The 17,388-nt window shown below is 51.9% G+C and overlaps 1 protein-coding gene across 1 annotated transcript in view; it reads right to left on the bottom strand.

The window, feature by feature from the left end:
- Positions 1–17,388, bottom strand: part of Adamts14 (ADAM metallopeptidase with thrombospondin type 1 motif 14) — a 70,212-nt gene that overhangs the window by 23,314 nt on the left and 29,510 nt on the right. Inside the window, exons 5-6 of the mRNA XM_023723300.1 lie at positions 2,297–2,380; positions 1,541–1,688 (exon numbers count right to left, since the gene is read on the bottom strand). Of these exons, the coding sequence (XP_023579068.1) occupies positions 1,541–1,688; positions 2,297–2,380 (232 nt within the window). The remainder of the gene's footprint in view (positions 1–1,540; positions 1,689–2,296; positions 2,381–17,388) is intronic.

Below are 17,388 nucleotides of genomic sequence, written 5' to 3'. Positions count from 1 at the left end.
ACTCCCCTAAAGTGGCATTAAGGGCAGTCCAGTCTGGCAAGGAGATCAGGCAATCAGATTACAGGTGGGCCTGAGGGGCCCAATTCAGAGAGCTAGGTGGGGGGACAGGTATGACCTGTAGGCAGGGAAAAGAAATGGCTTTGGCTAGTGAGACCCAGGGGCACAGACAGTGACTTATGGGGTGACAGAGATGGGCCTTGAAGACAGGTAACATGACTCTCCAGAGGTGAGAACACCAGCAAAGGCGAAGACGGCCACACTGGCACTGAGGCAAGGCACAGGGCTGGGCACTGAGGACACTGGCCACATTCACTGTACACTGTGCATCCCTGTGTGCAAGGCCCATGCCTCAGGGCCTGCTCCTCAAACCCACCTAGGACTGGGGTAGGGCTGCGCAGCAGGTTGTGTGCTTAGGTGCTTGAGGTCCAGGGTTCAATCCCCAATACCATAAATGTCACACACACACACACACACACACACACACACACACACACACCCCTGACCCAGGTCCAGCAGGGAGGGCAGGCTGAGCTGGAAGGCTGCAAGGAGGAGGTGTGCTGGCAGTAGGCTCCCTGCCTGGCCCTGAGCTCAACTAGAGCAGGCCTCTGCTACGGTGGAGAGTTGTTGGGCTGGTTTTGGCTTCCTGGAGCTCAGGGGTGTAATGAGGCCACAGTGGGGAGGAGGCTGGGGCCTCTCATCCTGAGGTCTAGGATTTGTTGTCCACGCTGTGTCATCTTTGCGGAAGTGTGTGCGTGCGTGCGTCTGTGTATCTGTGTGTCCATGTGCCTGCCGGGTATCTGTGCACATGGCTGGACATGCATGTACAGTGTCTGCACATAGTGTGCACATGTCTCTGTGTATGTGTATGTCTGGGCCTATATGTGTGTGTCTGAAAACCATGTTTGGAGCTTCATTGGTTCACACAAGAAGCCCTGTGGGTGGGCAGGGCTGGCTGATTGATTTTCAGCATTAATAAAATTAGTGCTCAACGCGGCGCCTGGAGGGCCAGCTGGGTCTCAGATCTGTCTGCTGTGGGGCACATGAAAGCCCTGCCCTGCTCTGCACTTCAGTTTCCCTGGGTGAAAAACTGGGGGATCAAAGCTGCACATGTGTACCGACGCATACAGTTGTCTATACTGTCATGGACACTTCAGGCTCCCCTCGCTCCTCTGATCAGCTTGGCATGCAGGAAGGCAAAGATTATGGCTGTCCCCACCAAAGAGGGAGAATCCAGGTGCTGAACTGAGCTTGGGGCCCTGCGCTGGGCCACCAAGGCCTGGAGCTTTCTGCAGCCCACACAACCGTCCCCAAGTACCCATGGTCTGCCATCAGGACACAGGACATGGTGTGGGCAACAGCATCTCAAGGCTCACCGGGGGCCTTCAAGAAGCCAGCCTCTGAGCAGCTGGGGCACCGATCACAGCAAGGGCCTTCCAACCTCCCCCACAGAGCCCACGCTTCTTCAGGCCCAGCCTGAGTCCCCAGCTCTGCCCTGCAAGCCGCACACACCTTGCCACAGCAAATACAGTACCTTGCATACCTGAGGGCCCAAAGTTCTGCCGCGTGAGGAAGATGACGTGGTCGTGGTGCTCAGCATGGCTGGGGTCCTGGCGTTGCTGAGAGTGCGCCCAGCGACACACCTGCTCCAAGCTGCGTGCAGGATTCCCACGCTCTATCAGACTCAGGGACTGCAAGGCCGGGAGAGTGGCAAGAGGGAGCCATCAGAGTACAGAGTACCACAGCCGCGGTCCTCCCACCCGCAGCCCCACCTGCGTGGCCTTCCCAGCTTGGAACGCTGCCTTGGATGCGTGCTACTGTATTTCCAATCCCCTCAACTAACTGCAAGGCCAGCATTACTCTGAATCCTTTCCCACACTTCACGCTCACCACCCAATCAAATCTTCACAGCTTAGATGTAAGTTGGGTTGTTACTTAACCCCCTGCTTAAAAAAGGTTAGCAACGCCTTCTAAGATTATAGAGTCCAGAGGCTCCTGCTCAATATGACATGGCCTATCTTGGTCACTGTCCTCTGGAAGCCCATTTTCCTACTGATTACTCAGGGAAAGGGGGCCACCCTCTGCAAGGACACAGGACTGCCAGCTTCCTCTGCCAAAGAACCCATGACTCCCTGCTTCCCGCTGCCAGCGCCTCCACCCCGAGCTTCACATATGGGCTCAGGGTTCCAATTCCACCGTTGAAGTCCTCTGGCCACGCCACAGCTGGCCACACACGTGGCTTCACGGCTTTTGTTCCTCCAAACCCTTCCTGCCTGCCAACCAACCAACAGGGCCTCACCTGCCGGTAGCCGACCATGATCAAGCGGACCAGGGCAATGCTCACGTGGGCCCCCAGGGACTCGTCGTGGTAAATCTCATCCACCTGCAGCAGAACACATTTTCAGGGACACAAACATTCCCAAAGGCCAAGTTCTAAGCTAGATACCTAACATACAGCACAGGTCAGCCAGCACAGCATGCACCAGAGATGCAGCCTCTGCTGCTTGGCCCCAGGATGGGGAGCTCAGCCCTCCTGAGACCACCCATGTCCTGCTTCCCATTTGCCACTCGAGGTTTGGGTGGTTTTTATTTGTTTGTTTGGTTGGATTTTTTTTTTTTTACAAAAGAATCATAATGATGTTTATCTTGTTATGTTCTCACCAGGATTTGAATATTCCTCTCATTTATCTCATATTGCTCTTTCTTTTTTTAATTAAAATTTTATTTTATTTTGAAGAGTAAAAACAAACGTAAGAACAAAAATCAGAAACAAGGTAACATACAACAATACATATATTACAGATTTTCAAAACAAGAAAGTTGATTAACAATGTTTTTAATAACTCCTTTAAAAAGTAAGAAACAGGCCGGGAGATAGCTCAGTAGCCTAAGTGCCTGTCTGGCAAGCACTAGGACCCGGCTTTGATCCCCGGTACCAAATGCCATGCCAGCTCCCTGCGCCATGCTGGCCACCGAGTCCAGGTGTGGTGGTACATGCCTGTAATCCCAGCGTTGGGAAGGCTGAGATAGGAGGTCTGAGCTGCGTAGTGAGACTCTACCAAATACATAAATAAATAAAAAAATTAAAAAATAAATAAAAAATTTAAAAGTAAAAAACATTTCCCTATAAACAAATTTTTAAAGTACCTCCCAGAAAGAAAACTGAACTATCTACATTTCTATTAGCCAAATAGATAGTCTCCACCATTAACAAGTTTCCTGCCACATGTGCATGTGTGTGTGCATATGCCCATTTGCACATGTGTTATTTTACAGAACTGAGCTGGAGAGACAGCGTAGCAGTTTACGCATTAGGCTCTACAGCATGACTTTGCAGGTTCGAGTCTCCGCTCTGCCTTTAGTTATTTGGAGCTGGGGAGATGGCTCAGTGGAATAAGTGCTTCCCTGGCAAGCGCAAGGGTCTGAGTTCAATCCAAATACAGCCTATATTTTACTTGCTTCATGGAACATACTCTGTCCCGTTAACAGTATGAGCTGATATCTGCATGCAATACGCCAAGGATACGCCATCTCTCCTATGTCTAGTTCCTGAGTTTTCTCTCTGAGAGACTTAGAGACATGCCTTGCTCAGCTCCTGCTCAGGGTAAGAACAGAGCAATGGTAAAGTAGCTCCTGGGAGTCCCAAGTTCGAGTCCCAGCGCTGCTCTGTCTGAGCTGGCTGACCTGGAGCACAGCAGAGAACCCCTAAGAAGCCATTTCTTCTTCTGCAGAGTGGGGACCACTAGGGCTGTCATCGGGGCTGCTTTGTGGGAATGTCTGGGAACCATGAGCAAGCTGCACAAGCCTGCAGGAACAGGTCAGGGGCTGGACAGCAGTAGGGCCCAGCCCAGCTCTGACTCCTGCCCCCTGGCTGGGTGGGGCTGGCAGGGGCTGGCATGCCTGCTCTCGTTCTGCCCCTGCCCTCAGGCATCACTTCTTCCCCTTTTGTAAGCAAAGCCATGAACCTCCAGCCCACAAAGGTACTGTTGGTCACAAATAGAGAGGTTGGCACTTCCAACCACATGAGTGTGAGTCCCACACAGAGGGTCAGGTGGGAGAGGGACTAGAGACCTGCACCATGCCCACATACCTCCCCTGGGCCAGACAAGGAGCCAGGCCAAGTGGCAGCAAAAGCTGCAGGCACAGGCAAGACCCAGCCCACTCACCCCAGTGCCCAGAATTGGCAGCTGCCCCAGCTCCCAAATGTGCAACTTCTGAACAGCCAGCATCAGACTTCTGCCATGGACCTTCCCAGAGCCCAGGTCTGGGTCCAAAGGAGTGGGAGACCGAAGTGGAACAGCCAATGTGGGCAGGCAGCACCAACTTCCCAGGGGATGATGGACAGGCCATGGCAGGCTCTTCCTCCCTCCCTAGTGGGCCAAAGGCTTTATGGGAATGATGGGTTCCAGGGTGGAGAGGCGCTGTCCCCACAATCTGTGTACCCCACACCTATCCTAGAGGCCTCCAGCGTCTGCATACAACCTTCCTTCCACATGGGTGTGGTCAGTGCCAGGGACTCCCCAGTGTGCTCCGCAAGCAGACCATGGTGGGTTCACAGGCACGGTGGCCTCTATGCTTCCATGTCCATGCCAACCCACTGCACGTCCCCAGGGAGTAGGAGTCACTGGGGTGTGGGGCGGGGGCCTCAGGGCTGCACTTTGCTCACATCTCTCGCCCTCTGGTGGCTGGAACGTGTGACCAGCACCAGGACCTTGCCATCTGAAGGCTGGTTTCCACAGCTCTGCATCTGTGGGTCCAACCAACTTTGGATTGAACCCCTTTCATTGGAAAAAAAAAAAACTATATTAAATACATATAGGGTATTGCTTGCCATTTTTGCTTAAACAACGTAGTGTAACAACTGTTTGCAAAGCATCTGCCTTGTGTTAGGCAATATAAGGAAGCTAGAAATGATTTAAGGTTTACAGAAAGAGTAGACAGGTTAAATAGGGGCCTCGAGAGTCCACAACTTTGGCATGGCCCACACTGAGCAAGGGAGGGCCGGGTTCAGTGCAGAAGGCAGAATGCTGGGCCTCAGGCTAGGGCTGAAGTGGGCAAGCCAGTTCCAGGGAGCCCATCAGACAGCTGGAAGCCTGTGCCAGGCCAAGTCCATCAGCCTTTCTTTGGCAGGCAGGAAGCCCATGGAAGCCGGTCTTGGAAGCCACAAGTTCACTCTCACCTAGGGACGCCCCTCCCCTACCCAGAGCTGAGTGAGCTGACCTGGGATAGTAACCACCTGCGTTCATACAGTAGCAGGGCCACTAACTGCCATTAGGGACTCACACACCACATGCTGAACCTCCTAGCTACCTGCCCCAGTGGATGTCCTAGGCCCCTGTTCTTTATAATTACAGGCTAGCAGCCCTAATCCAAAGATCTGCAATTTAAAATATTCCAAAACTCAAAGCTAGTGCCCGTATAATGCCACAAGTGGAAAATTTCACCCTGACCTCATGTGACAGGGCGCAGTCAAAACCAGGCATGCTAAAAATATTGTATGAAATTACCTTCAGGCTCTGTGTCTAAGGTGATTATGAAACCAATACATTTCCTGTTTAGACTTGGGTCATGATAGCTGATAGATAGCTTGCTATATACATCCCAGAATTCCATGCTCCAGAATAGTTCTAGTCCCAAACATTTCAAATAAGAGCTATTCAACCTGGAATCAACTTTTTCATTTTAGAATAGCTTGTGATTTGCAGGAAAGTTGCCAGGATGGTAGAGGAGAGACTTCCCCGGAACTCCGCACCCACTGTCTCTGTGATCGACACCTGCTATTACTGGGCAGCATTTGTCACAACCAACGAGCTGTGCTGACACGTTCCTAGTAACTGTAGTCCACCCACTTCCGAGAAACTAGATTTCCTAGCTCCCCCCGATGCCCTTTGGGCTCCAGATCTCATACAGGCCACATCAGTGCATTCACATCTCCTTCGGTTTCTTGGGGCTGTTTTTCTTCTGTGACAACTTCCCAGACCTTCCTGCTGTTGGAAGGCCTTGATGGCTTTGCAGAGTACCTACTAGTCAGGCGTCATCTTGTAGATGATCCTTCAGTTTGGGTGTGGCTGATGCTTTTCTCACGATTAGACTGGGGTTTTGGGGCTGGAGGTGAAGACCACAGAGGTTCAGCATATTCCTCTCATGCCGTGTCAAGAGTTCACATGGTCACATGACCTAGCCCTGTTGATGCTGACTGTGGTCACCTGGCTGTGACAGTGCTTGGCAGGTTTCTTCACTATAAATTTACTCCTTTCCTTCACTTCCCATATGGCACTCAGGAAAAGGTCATTTTGTAGCGCCTATAGGAGCAGGGGTTAAACCCCACCTGCTTCAGAGTGCGGAGCCTGCACAAACTAGTCAGAATTCCCCTGCCCAGGGAATCTGTCTCGTCTCCACTACTCATTTACTGATCATATGGGCTCATGGATATTTGCTTTGTCTCTGAGCTATAATTCAAGGACGAATCATTTTGTTATTCAAATGGTCCCAGTTTGGGCAGGTGGGAGTCCCCTCTATATAGAGTCCTTTGTCCCTCTAATGCCCTCCATAGTGTCCGGGCTTTTTGTTTCTTTGGTTTTGGTTTGTCTGCTGTTCGTTTGTTTGTTTGCAGCATTGCCAGACATTCTAGGCTCTACCGGATGTTTCAGGCTCCTCCTGTACATGGCCAGCCTTGTTCCTACAGTCAGCCTGCAGCCAGCCACCTCGCCAAGGGCTCAGAGGAGAGTGGCATATACTCTCTGCTTTCATGGTAAAAGACAAGGCCCAAAGTGACTGTGACGTTGACCCAAGGGCAACAACCACAGCCAGAGGTCAAGCGCCGGCACCTGAGGGCCTGAGCTGCCTGTGTGTCCTCCCCAGTTGTTACAGCCTCTGAACATGGACAGAATGGGACAGGCACTACTTGAAGGCAGGGGGATGGCCGCAGTGAGCTCGCCTGTCCCTGTTCAGGTTGACAGAGAGGACAGCAATGTGGAGACCAGGCCCTCTTAGGCCAGGCCCTCGGCTCCACAGCTCTGGCCCCTCTGACAAAAGGACACAGTGACTGTGGACCCCAGGTACCAAGGTGCACACTGCCTTCATCTGCCTTGGATGCTCTTCTCTGCTCACATTTACAGTTTCTGTGGCCACATGGCACTGCCACTACGGCTGTCAACGCCTGTGCAAACAGGAGCCTCCTAGTGACTCCTGGCGGCTTTATCTCAGGCAATGACCCTCAGAAGAAGGAATTTGATTCTTTTTCAAATAGAGATGATTCTTTTGCTTCTGTCTGAAACCCACCCTCACACCTTCCAGAAGACCCAGACAACGCTGGCGTCACACCCTGCAGAACAGGGGCCACGGCCTGGGTGAGAATGGGGAGCACGCAGTGCAGTGGTCACATGGTGCACACCACCCGGCTCCTGGCCGCACAGACAGTGCTGTGCAGAGACCCACACATTCTGACGACTGCTCCAAGTTACTAACACAAGGGCGGGGCTCGAATGTGGAAAAGGTGTGGGAACCCCTAACTTCTCATGCTCTGCATACGTACAGGACCAATACAGTACAAAAAAAAAAAAAAAAAATTCAGATGTGGAGATAGCTCAGTGGTCTAAGTGCCTGCCTGGCAGGCACAAGGACCCGAGTTTGATCCCCAGTACCACATGCCATGCTGGCCCTGAAGCCAGGTGTGGTGGCACATGCCCATAATCCCCGCACTGGGAAGGCTGAGACAGGAGGACCACTATGAATCTGAACTGCGTAGTAAGACCCTGTATCAAAGAAAAAGAAAATCCAAGCCCACATGAGGCAAAAGGCTTTTTAAAAAATACTAAGTGAAAATGAAGCATTATGTCAGAGTTTAATTGGTGTCACTTTTTTTCTTAAGTACAATACATAAAATAATGGGGCATCTGATAAAGCACAGTTCTTAGATTTAATGTAACAGGTCAAGAAAATGTTCACATCTATGCTTGGGTGGATTTATTTGGGTAGGCACACCCAAACTGGCATGGTACACAAAGGTACATAGTTCTATGCAAACACATGTGTATTACTCATGGTATTACACATGGGTGATATGCATGCATGCATGTGTGTGTGTGTGTGTGTGTGTGTGTGTGTGTGTGATGCACACACAGCACGCTGCTGCCAGTGGTCTGAGATCCCTACTCCCCTGGGCTCTCATGCTGATGCACGTAGAAGCCAGGGCTGGGCCCCTTTTCCTCTGGGTTGAAATATAAACCTTACCAGTGTACCGCACTCTCTCTGATGCCACACTGGCAGGCCCGACCTCAGCAGCCTCAGAGGCTGCCGCTGCTCTCAGGGAAGCGGAGAAAGGATGCTTAGTCTCCTGACGGGGCATCTGTCACTGCGGGAACCCTCTTCCGAGCTCGTTACAATGGCCCTGTATCTCCAAAGCTGGTGTGGGCTGACAGGGAGCAGCACTGTGCCTCTAAAAGACGCAGCAGCCTCCAGGGCTGTCCGGAGGCTGCAGCACGGGCTGGGCCACATCCCCAGGCTCTGGCTGCTCGCCCACCGCACCACCTAGGCTCTTTGCGTAGAGCATGAGGACAGACCCACCCAGCCCAACAGAGCCCCTTTCAGGAGTCCACAGTGCTCAGCATTTATCCCCCATGACCTATTTGCAAAATGCAGCAGCCTTTATGCTCTGGGCTGGACTTCCTGTGCGTAAACAGAGGCAGGGTGGAGGCCTGGAGACATCCAAACTCTGCCTCCCCCGCCCCCTGCTGGCGAATGAGCTCACCACTCTGGGGAACTCACCAATGGGTATGGAGGAAACAGTTCGCACAGGCAGAGGATGGAAGGGAAGGACAGATGTCAAGCGTTTGGAGGAGGCCCTGGCACAGAGCCTGTGCTCACTCCAAGGCATCTGTCAGTTTAAAACAGTGATGGCAAGCCTTTCAGAGACCAAATGTCAAACTGCAACCCCAAACCCATTTATGTATGGCCAAGTGCCGACACTACCATTCAACCTGAATATTGAGGTTTTAGTTGAGAAAAAAAAAAAAAACTCTACACTATCATATTTTGTCTTTTTTTTAATGTATGTAATACAGGGTCTACACGATCTCACTACATAGATCAGACTCATAGCAATCCTCCAATTTTCAACCTCCCAAGTGCTGGGATTACAGGCTTGAATCACCACACCCAGTCTCAACTGCTGTCTCAGTGCACCCCGGGGGCAAGGTCGGCAGGGCACTCTAGGGATAGAACCCCAGTCCCTGGGTCTTCCTAAGCAGAAGCTTTAATCTGCTGAGCTATCTGGCTGGCCCTTTTGTCTTAAAAAAGAAAAAAAAAAAAACAGGCACAATAATACACATGCCACAGGTTCACTACCTGGTTTAAAATGTATACTTTCCACTTTGGGAGGTCAATGCCTCATCCCAGAAAGCATTCCAGGAGTCTTCCTTCCAGTCTGTCAGGTAGGGTGCTGTACAAGAAAGCATGCTGTGGATGACAAAGTTCTCTCCATCCATGAAGGCTGCGCATGACTGTTACGTCATTCATGGGTGGGGGGCAGCATTTGTCCTTTCTTCTGTGGTACACTGCTCCCTGCCTGAAAATGTGAATACCTATGTGCAGGAGCTAGAGCTAATCCCCCAGCACACTACTGGTCCTTCACACCTCCTGCTATGGACAACTTGACTTCGCTGATTCTTGCTGGTGCCTGTCCTGTGCCCCACAGGATGCTGAGCAGCACCCCAGCCTCTACCCACGGTGTGCCAGTTGCTTCACACCTCTTCCAGCTGTGACAACAAAAAAAAAATCTCTAGGTATTGCCAGTGTCGCAGCTAGGAGCTGCCTGCTGCCCTGAGCGTGTAGCCCACAGAGAGCACCTGCTTAGCACACACGTGGCCCTACGCCTGACTCCCAGACCCACAAAAATAAACAAGCAACTGCCTTGAAGTAAATGAGAGTTTGCCATTAGTGAAAATGATGGAAGGTTGGGGGGGGGCAGAGATGAGAAAAAGAACTAAAAAGAGGGGAAGGAGGAGGATGCAAATTCTCCCAGCACCAGGGAAGACGAGCTGCTTTGCAAGTAGATGCAAAGGTGTGGCGGAACACGCTCTCCATCATCAGGAAAGGAGATTTGGCATTGCTCCAAAGCAGCCTTCATGATGGCTATGCAACATGGCATGTGCCAATGGAGTGTCACCTTCACAGCTGAGGCCACTAAGGCCCTAGTGTGACAGCCATCTACACCAAACCTCCTGGGTCAAGAATGGCACCAGCTCTTCCAAACAGGCATCTGAGCTGCCCACGATGGGAAAAGGCTCTGAGGCAGATCACAGCTGGGAGGACTCTATGGTTCGCACTGTCTCCTCAGAAACCAGCCCCAGCACCTTTGTACTGTGAGCCAGGGGAGGCAGGGTGGGAGCAGAGGTGGGCAGGGGGCCTATCTCCCAGACAGGTGGGCTGCCAAGAGGGGTCCCAGAGAAAACAGCCTGGAAGCTTCAGGCTACAGACTGACTGGGTGAAGGATAAAAGGGCCTCTTTGTGTCTCTTCCCCTCCATCTGCCCCAGCCCCAAGCCCCAGGAGGATCCCTGCATCCCCACACCCGAGGGATTCACACCCGAGACAATGTGCATTAGCACCTGGCAGGCCCAGGCACAGTCACAAACCAAGACCAGGAACACATGCAGGAAAGAAGCTTTGGGATCCCAGCTCCCCGGGCAGACAAGCACTCTTAGAAAGCTGCAGCATTCTCCCAGCTAGGCAGCCATTGTCTCACTTTCCCGTCTCCAGAGCAGCCTGTCACCAAGTTCTGCAACAGCAGCAGTGAGGAGAGGGGTATAAACCTCGGAACCAGACAGACCTGGGTTCTAAGTCAGGCTCTGCCACCTACAGGCTGTGAAGACTCAGCACGCTGCTTAGCTCCCCCAGTGCAGAAAGCTGAATGATGAGGAGCCAAGAAGCCACCTGTGTAGTCCATGACGGCCACAAGGCAGGTGCTGGGACAAGGCTGTGACAGCTGCAGATGGCTGCAGTAGCCCCCCTCCAGGGCCCTTCTGCAGGCCCACCCAGCCTCAGCTGGCCTCTGGGACATCCTTTCCTACCCTAAACCACCCAGGGATCCACATCAGAAACTGTTCCTCCTGCCTCTCCACGCAAGAGCCTATGCTACTGTCCCACACACTCTCCACCCAGGAGACCTAACCAGAGGAGGTCTGCGCGCCTCGGCCACCTACTCCGCACAGCCTCCCTCTCCTGCCAGCACAGCCCGTGCCCACTCAATCCCACTGCCTAGCCCCATTCCCCTCTCCACCAAGGCTGGCTCAATTCTGACTCCCTCCAGAGAGCCTCCTCTCTGCTCCAGTCTGCAGGCATGACTGCGCTCTACACCTTTTCAGCACCAGCCCCAGTGGTTCCTGAATTATCCCAGGGGCCTGGGGCCTGCTTTCACAGCCAGAGCACAGCTCACAGAATCAAGGTCTGTGTGTGGAAACAGGCGCACAACTGGTGCTCACTAAATACTGAAAACAACCAGCCTTTTTGTTTTCAAGGGCTCACGTGGTTTCCTAGTCCTGAGAGTTGAAGAAGTCTTAAGGAAGTGACCTGGTATAATGGGTAAACTGAGGCACAGAGCAAGACAAGTTCACCCAAGGCCTACCCGCAGGTGAAGGGGGAATGAGGAGGGGTCCTTCTCCATTATCTGGAGCTGCAACTATTTGTAGAACATCCCCATATGGCTGCAAAGGGAGAGGGAAGGCAGGACAGCCCTAACTACCCTCAGACAGCTGTCCAATGGCCACAGCACCTGCTTTTGCCCTGCCCCCCACGTGCACACAATGGGTCCATGCATCCTGAAACCCAGACCTCCTCTCTGATCTCACCAGGTCAGCCCTGGCCTCAAAGCAGGACCAGGCAGGTCACAGGCAGGGGTGTGCTCCAAGATAAGAAGAGACACCCTTTCCACTGGCTCCACAAAGGGCCCTAGGGAAATCCATGATCCAAATGTCCCAGCCAGATAACAGCTCCTGCACAATGGACAGGATGAGCTTCTGGTCCCCTGGGCGGAGAGGTTGTCGGCCTCCCATCCGCTCACCTGTCCTAGAAGCCACAGCCCCATGTGGCTCATGTATCCCCATGACAGCAGCAGATCTGCAAGGTGACAGCTGCTCAAGCCATAGCCGGAGCTCTGTCTCACCTGTAGCCAGGCAGGCCCCAGGTCCTGACTCACAGAGCAAGCCAGCAACAAGAAGACAGCCCACACTCCAGCCTAGGAAGCTCAGAGAAGACACCTGCTACCATCCTCACCCACTTTTTGGCAGGCGAAGGACCCAGACCAACCAAACAGCAGTCTTCTGGGCAGACCCTTGTGGGGTCTGCTGACGAGGTCAGGGAAGCTGATGAGGTTTCCTGGCCATGCTATGTCATGGTTAGAGGTCAAGGATCAAAAGTCAGCACAGAAACTTTGGCTGAGAGAGCTGGAGTGGGCCGTGGGCTTACCTCCTTCCAGCACTAAAGCTCTGCACACACAGGGAGGGGCTCTGAGAAGGACAGGTGGGGCTCACATCCAGAGCCTCAAGAGCTTAGGAAAACTTCATACTTCCTCTCTGCACTGTCCAGACAATCTCACAGTTCCGGATCTGCGAGATTTACCAGCCCCTTCTGAACTCATCACATTTCCATCTAGGCAAGTTTCAAAAGTACACTTGGACCTGTGGGAAGAAACTATTATGACTCATCAAAAGACCCCTTCCTAAGGCCGGCCAGATAGCTCAGCAGATTAAAGCGCCTGCTTAGGCAGATGCAGGGACCAGAGTTTGATCCCCAGTGTGCTGTGCCAGTCCCATCTCAGGGGTGCGCTGAGATGGCAATTGAGACTGGGCATGGTGGTGCGCGCTTGTAATCCCAGTGCTCGGGAGGCTGAAAACAGGAGGATCACTGTGAGTCCGATCTGTGTAGTGAGACCCTGTAGACCCTGAACTACATACATTAAAAAAAAAGACCTCTTCCTGTCTCCAAGAGAAGCTCCCAAACTCTGATTGGCCAACAAAGTCTTGTCCACACCACTGCCTCTGCCTTCCGTTATGTTTCATCTTTTGACACAGGTCTGGATGGCAGAACTTCTTCTCTTGAGCTGACTCCTGGCAGCCCCCCAAGGGGGGTAAGACCCAACAGTCAGGGGCTCCATGGGGCTTTGCCAAGGGCACACGATGGCCCAGAGCCCAGGGATGTGGGGTCCCACCCCAGGCCACAACCTCAGGAAATAGCAGAGCAGGAGGCACATGCATCTCCCAAGGTCACTCGTGGGGATCCAGGCGTCACTCTTGGACAAGGGGACCCACCTGGAACCTCAGAGTTGGCACAGAGATTATATTAAGCTGAAGACACTTGAGATTCAACAAGTGTCTTGCATGAAAAACCTTCTCAGAGGTCCTCTTACTGACAGCAGCAACTTCTAGGAAATAAGTGTTACAGGCAGCCTGAGTTAGATAAAAACATTGTAGATCGTTAGACAGGGTCAGGCCCTTGAAGGAGATGACAAAGACTAGGCACCTTACTGGGGAGATGCTCCTGGCGTAAGCCAGACCTAAACATCAAACAAATGCTGACCTCCCTAAAGTTGGCATCCAGGATAGCTCATTAGTCGGGAAGAATCATCGACTGAAGGCCACCAGATAAGGTCCCGATTTACATTCATGCCCGCTTGCTACATGACTCCCTACCCCATTTGGTCCTAGGCCTAATAAATTTTACCTGAGCAATGGTGCTTGTAATCCCATTGGTTGACCATAGTTTTGTCCAACCCTGCATCTGCCTAAGTGAGACCCCTTTGTCTCTACCTCAACCCTACATGATTTTACACTATAAAAGTCCCTGGAAGAAATAGCTTCCTGGGCAACCCGCTCAGGTCCCCCTTCTGTCCCTCTCCAACAGAAGCTTTCCTTTCCAATAAAGTTTTACCCTCAACCTCCATTTGTTCCTAAAATTCATTCTTCAGTTTTAGAGAACCCAAACTCATCCAGGCCAGGTTGGGAATTTCATGTCCCTATATCACAAGGCCACAGAAATGCCCTGAGGGGAGCTTCCTGCCATAAAGCTTGCTGAGCCTCAGTGCTTCCTGCAATCCAGTGCCACCACAAACTCATTCTCTGTCCTCCTCCAAGCCCCTGGGTCTGGCCTAAAGAAACCTATCTGTCCTCTGGGAGCTTCTCCTCCTCCACTTCCCTCCTCAAGGAGGATTTAAGCCCCCCAGTTTCAACCATCCCTGAGTCACTCCTGGAGCACTCTCATTACAGGAGGACCTGGTGAACAAACCCTCTTGCTTCTCTGTCTGTTGTCAGTTTGATTCACAGGCTTTCTGGGGTTGAACACGAGAAGGCAAACACTGTTTTCCTTCCCGACACCTGGATCAGCAGCCAGGGACAGCCCTGTCCAGCACGAGGCCTCTGTGAGAGGGTGAGCTTGGAACAGAGAAGCCCAGCCCTCTGGTCAACAACAAGAGAGCAGCAGGGGCCTGCTGGCGCTCCACACCCCGGTTCCTACTTACGGACAAGAAGGACACACAGGCCCCTGCTAAAGCTACGGGGAGACCTAGGGAAAGGGGCCGAGCTGATCCAGCCTGCTCCTGGGTGAAGATGGCTCTGAGGCTGCTCCAGGGATGCCATGTGCCGCTGCCCAGAGCACCCTGCTGTCCTTCTTTCCTACAGCCAGAGGTGCCAGTCACCTGCTTCTTTCTGAGGCCACTCACTGCACATTTCCCAATCACCCAGCAGGGCTCATGTGCTGGATTTCATCAGGGTTCCCACAATGGATTAGATAAAGCCCCTCTCTCAGGCACTCACATTCAGAAACTCAAGCAAAGTGTAACCTTATACACATATACACAAAGACAAATAATATTAATAATAATAAGACAGGGCCGGCGAGATAGCTCAGTGGTCTAAGCACTTGTTTGGCAAGGGCAAGGACCCAGGGTTCAGTTCCCAGTACTGCATGCCAAGCTGGCCACCAAAACTCGGCATGGTGGCACACGCCTGTGATCCCAACGCTGGAGAGGCTGAGACAGGAGGATCACCATGAGTCTGAGCTGCATAGTGAGACCCTGTAACAAATACATAAATTAAAGCAGGAGGAAGAGGAGGAGGAGGAGGAGGAGGAGGAGGAGACAACATTATCAGAGTACTCACTGTGCCAGGCACATGTTAAATACTGTACATACTATTAGCCATCACAGTGAACTCAAAAGGGCTTTGTGTGTGTGTGTGTGCAAATATGGGGATGCTGAAGTGTTAAACACTGTAGCAGACACAAATGGGGTGTCTGGCCAAGTCTGTCTGATCCTCTCCACTTTTGGAAAACCAACTAGCTCTTCTCTGCCACATAGTGATTGATCCAAATGGTGATCACATGACCCAGGTTAGGCCAATCAGAGTTCTTCCTGTGAATTATGGCCTGGGAACTATAGAGAAAACCTGCTGTGTCGCTGGCCATGGAGGTAGGCTGATAGGAGTTGACCTTCTGTTTCTAGTGGCCAGAATCTGTCTTCCCCCTCCCCCTTTATATATTTGGTACAGGGTCTCACTATGCAGCTCGGACTGGTAGTGATCCTCCTGTTTTCAGCCTCCCCAGTGCTGGGATTACAGGCGTGTGCCACTATGCCCCAGACTTGGTCACTGGCTCAGTGTGCCACCGGGGCGGGGCTGGCACAGAATCTGTCTTGTAGAGAAGTCTGTCAGAAAGAATTAGAGGGCTGGCCAAATAGCTGAGCAGATTAAAGTGGGCACAGGGGCCTGAAATTCGATCCTCAGGCCCTGCCTGCCCCTGGGGCACGCTGAGACAGCGATTGAGTCTGGGCGCCTGTAAGCCCAGCATTTAGGAGGCTGTAAACAGGAGGATCACTACGAGTGTGATCTACACATTGAGACCCAGTATACCCTGTACACCTTGTCCTAAATACAAAAAAGAGAAAGAATTAGGATATCATAGAGAGAAGGGGCCCTAAGAGCAGAATCCACGCAGGCTTCGAGTCATACAACCAGCTCTGACTGCTCCCCAGTGCAGTTTGACACTGAGCCAGCAAATTACCTTAATGTAGACAGAGCTGGGTTTTTATCCATTGCAACTTGCAGCACCCAAACCAAAGGTCCCCCTTGGGCTAGTAGGGCGCAGTCCCAGCAGCTTCTTGCCTAAGATGTGACCAGACCAAATCCCCAGGTGGCACGTTGGGGGGAGTTTTATTCTATAGATGTTCCCAGGGGGCAAGTGACTGTGGGTTGATAGTTCCCAACTGCTCAGTTCCCAGAGAGAAAGGCACGGCCACCCATGACCATCCCATTGAAGTCACATCATTTCTGACAACAAATTCCTGAGTGCTTCTTTCAACATGAGGGACCATGCTTTGCCCGTGTGTCTCTTCTAACCACCCCTTAACCCTTCATGGTAAGTACTGTTGATGCTGTCTTAAAAGTGCAAGTGGAAGCCAGGTATGAGGCGGATCCAGCATGCCCACCTGTAATCCCATCATTTGGGAAGCTGAGGCAAGAGGATTACTGTGAGTTCGAGGCCAGCCTGGCCCACATAGTGAGACCCTGTCTCATAAAACTAAAATAGGCAGGTAGGTAGGCAGGTAGATAGGAATAAAGATGAAAGTTCAGATGGAAGGGCTGAGGGTGCGGGACAATGATAGAGCAGGTGGTTATCATATGCAAGGCCCTGGCTCAACCCACAGCACCTAAAAGCAGTTTTTAAACAAAAATTTTGATTAAATAAATAAAAGTGTAGAAGGAGACACTCAAAAGGATTAGTAACTGCCTCCAAAATCCCCAAGGCAGGGGAGGGCAGGGTGGGAGCTGGCGCTCCCAGCCTATTCTCTGGTGGCCCCCTTACTGCAGTATCACAATCCATTCCAGGCCTCTTAGAGACTCTGACCACCACCCACACTAAAGACTTAGGTTGATCCCGTCGAAGACCAGGCCCAGGTGGACTCACCTTTAGGGCCTAGATGAGAAAATGGCCCGCCACCTTCCTCACTTTCTTCAGATAGGTCTGAGGCTCCTAATCTTAAAGTACTTGAGCTTTGCCAGGGATATGGCTCAGTGGCACAGCCCCTTCCTGGCAAGCATGAGGCCCTGAGTTCCATTCCTGGTACCAAGAAAAAGTCAGGGAACCTCGACTTTATAGCCACTAGAGGCCTGTGTGGAGGGCAATTTCTCCTGTGAGGTGATTTCTTCTCATCTCCCTGGTCTCTGTCCCTTTAGCTCACAGGTGCCAACTACAGCCTGTAGGTGTGCTTTGTTCAGCATTCTCAGTAGTTTTTAAATTTTAACATTTAAAAGCTGTAATTTTTACTAAGATGTCTGGATTTAAATTTTCCATACTAATTTTTTAAACCCTCCCTTACAAAGATACATTTCTGATTTTTCTTTTTTTTT

This window comes from Octodon degus, unplaced genomic scaffold, assembly GCF_000260255.1.
Source record: "Octodon degus isolate 3935 unplaced genomic scaffold, OctDeg1.0 scaffold00005, whole genome shotgun sequence".
Taxonomy (NCBI): Eukaryota; Metazoa; Chordata; class Mammalia; order Rodentia; family Octodontidae; genus Octodon; species Octodon degus.
This window is presented reverse-complemented; position numbering and strand designations above follow the sequence as displayed.